Raw genomic sequence first — 1,872 nt, 5'->3', positions numbered from 1 at the left:
CTGAATGATGACTGGAGGCGGAGTTATAAGGGGGCCAGCCCAACTCTACTCTGTGTACTTCCTGGAGGCGGAGTGATGATTCTGCTGAGTGGACGATAGAGAGAAGTTCCCCAGCCTCCGGGGTCACCGCCATCACAGAGGCATGATGGGAACGCTGAGGAGGGAGGTGTGGCCTAGCCGTACACTGTGTGGGGGTGGGGGGGAGGGCTACTGGGAGACGTAGTTCTGGGGGGGACTGACCTCCCAGCGCTGCCCCCGATGATGTCACAGGAAATAAGGAGACAGAGGGGTAATTGGGGGTCACGTCTGGGCCCATAACCCGGGTCTCCCCCTCTCATGTATGTTCTGATCACACGCGTGTGCCGTGTCTGTGAGCGGGATGACAAACCAGACGAGTCGGAGAATCATTCAAATCGGGATAACTTTATTCCACATATCAAAAACAGGACACGGGAGGTATGTACAGAGGCGTGGCCACCGGAATGTCAGCTTCCTATTGGCTGCGATCACACGGAGGACAAACATCGGACCTGAAACAAAAGGAGAACATGGAGAGTGACGTCCATCCACCACACAGGGCCCAACCACGTCCCACCGGGGGCCACGTACCGGACAGAACGTAGCCAAAGACGGGGCTACGTTCCCCCTCCACCAACCCCCAATGACCAGGCTGGCGGCCATGCTGATCTGGTGGGAGGACAGAAAGTGGTCCGGTGGAGGACAGGAAGTCTGGTGAAGGGCTCTGGACAGGAAGTGGTCCGGTAGAGGACAGGAAGTCCCACTGAAGGGCTCTGGACAGGAAGTGGTCCGGTAGAGGACAGAAAGTCCGGTGAAGGGCTCTGGACAGGAAGTGGTCTGGTGGAGGACAGGAAGTCCGGTGAAGGGCTCTGGACAGGAAGTGGTCCGGTAGAGGACAGGAAGTCCCACTGAAGGGCTCTGGACAGGAAGTGGTCCGGTAGAGGACAGAAAGTCCGGTGAAGGGCTCTGGACAGGAAGTGGTCTGGTGGAGGACAGGAAGTCCGGTGAAGGGCTCTGGACAGGAAGTCCGGTGAAGGGCTCTGGACAGGAAGTGGTCTGGTGGAGGACAGGAAGTCTGGTGAAGGGCTCTGGACAGGAAGTGGTCTGGTGGAGGACAGGAAGTCTGGTGAAGGGCTCTGGTCATGGTCATCCCCGGATTCTCTTACCCGCTCACTCCTGCTTCTTGGGGTTGTTGACGGCCACGTAGTGATATAAGACCACCAGCAGGAAGAGGGAAACCCCCAACATGTTGGCGAAGATGGCGAGCTGAACGTCCGTAATCATCCTACAGGAAGACAAACAGCCAATGAGACCGCAGCCCATCACCTCCCCCGCTCCCTACAGTGCTGCCCACAGACCGGCCCTTTCCCCGTATTCGGGGCGCCATGTCCCCGGGTCACGGACCTTATTTTCTGGTGAAGTTTCGCCTCTCCCGATCCTGTGGCTCTCTTGAGTCTCTTCCGGTCTATAGAGACACGTCAACCGGGACTTCCGGAATAGAGAGACTTCCTTTATGAAGCTCCGCCCTGCGTGAGGCCATTTTACTACACCCAGCCGAGTCTCTCACTAACCGGTTGGCCTGCATATGACGTCACACGAAAGGAGACGCTCGTCCACATTCAGCCGCTGTTGATTCGGACCACGCTCTGCGCTCTGCGCAGCGTAAGGGGCGGGCGCAGACATTAGAAATCTTATTGGACATAACGATACTTATCGTCTCCTGGGGGAGGGATGGATTGTAGGGGGCGGAGTCCGGTGATTTGTTTACGGTCTCCAGGTAACGGGATGAAGAGATCACATGACTGCTCCTCCTGACCGACCGTGAGTAACACCGACTGTACCACCCCCTCCCCC

At 57.5% G+C, this 1,872-nt stretch overlaps 2 protein-coding genes across 2 annotated transcripts in view; one reads left to right on the top strand and one right to left on the bottom strand.

Annotated features, from left to right (window-relative positions):
* Window positions 1–1,185: 1,185 nt before the first annotated feature.
* Window positions 1,186–1,312, bottom strand: OST4 (oligosaccharyltransferase complex subunit 4, non-catalytic). Its single transcript, XM_018575064.1, has one exon. It carries the CDS (start codon window positions 1,300–1,302, stop codon window positions 1,189–1,191), a length of 114 nt encoding a protein of 37 aa, XP_018430566.1. The 5' UTR covers window positions 1,303–1,312; the 3' UTR covers window positions 1,186–1,188.
* A 91-nt stretch (window positions 1,313–1,403) lies between these two features.
* Window positions 1,404–1,872, top strand: part of CCDC166 (coiled-coil domain containing 166) — an 8,096-nt gene continuing 7,627 nt past the window's right edge. Inside the window, exons 1-2 of the mRNA XM_018575062.1 lie at window positions 1,404–1,433; window positions 1,519–1,680. Coding sequence (XP_018430564.1) covers window positions 1,404–1,433; window positions 1,519–1,680 — 192 coding nt within the window. The remainder of the gene's footprint in view (window positions 1,434–1,518; window positions 1,681–1,872) is intronic.

This window comes from Nanorana parkeri, unplaced genomic scaffold, assembly GCF_000935625.1.
Source record: "Nanorana parkeri isolate BGI_ZX_2015 unplaced genomic scaffold, ASM93562v1 scaffold3508, whole genome shotgun sequence".
Classification (NCBI taxonomy): domain Eukaryota; kingdom Metazoa; phylum Chordata; class Amphibia; order Anura; family Dicroglossidae; genus Nanorana; species Nanorana parkeri.
This window is presented reverse-complemented; position numbering and strand designations above follow the sequence as displayed.

Excerpts from the sequence above, each read along its gene's own strand:
- OST4 (XM_018575064.1), bottom strand. The coding sequence starts at position 1,302 with ATGATTACGGACGTTCAGCTCGCCATCTTCGCCAACATGTTGGGGGTT.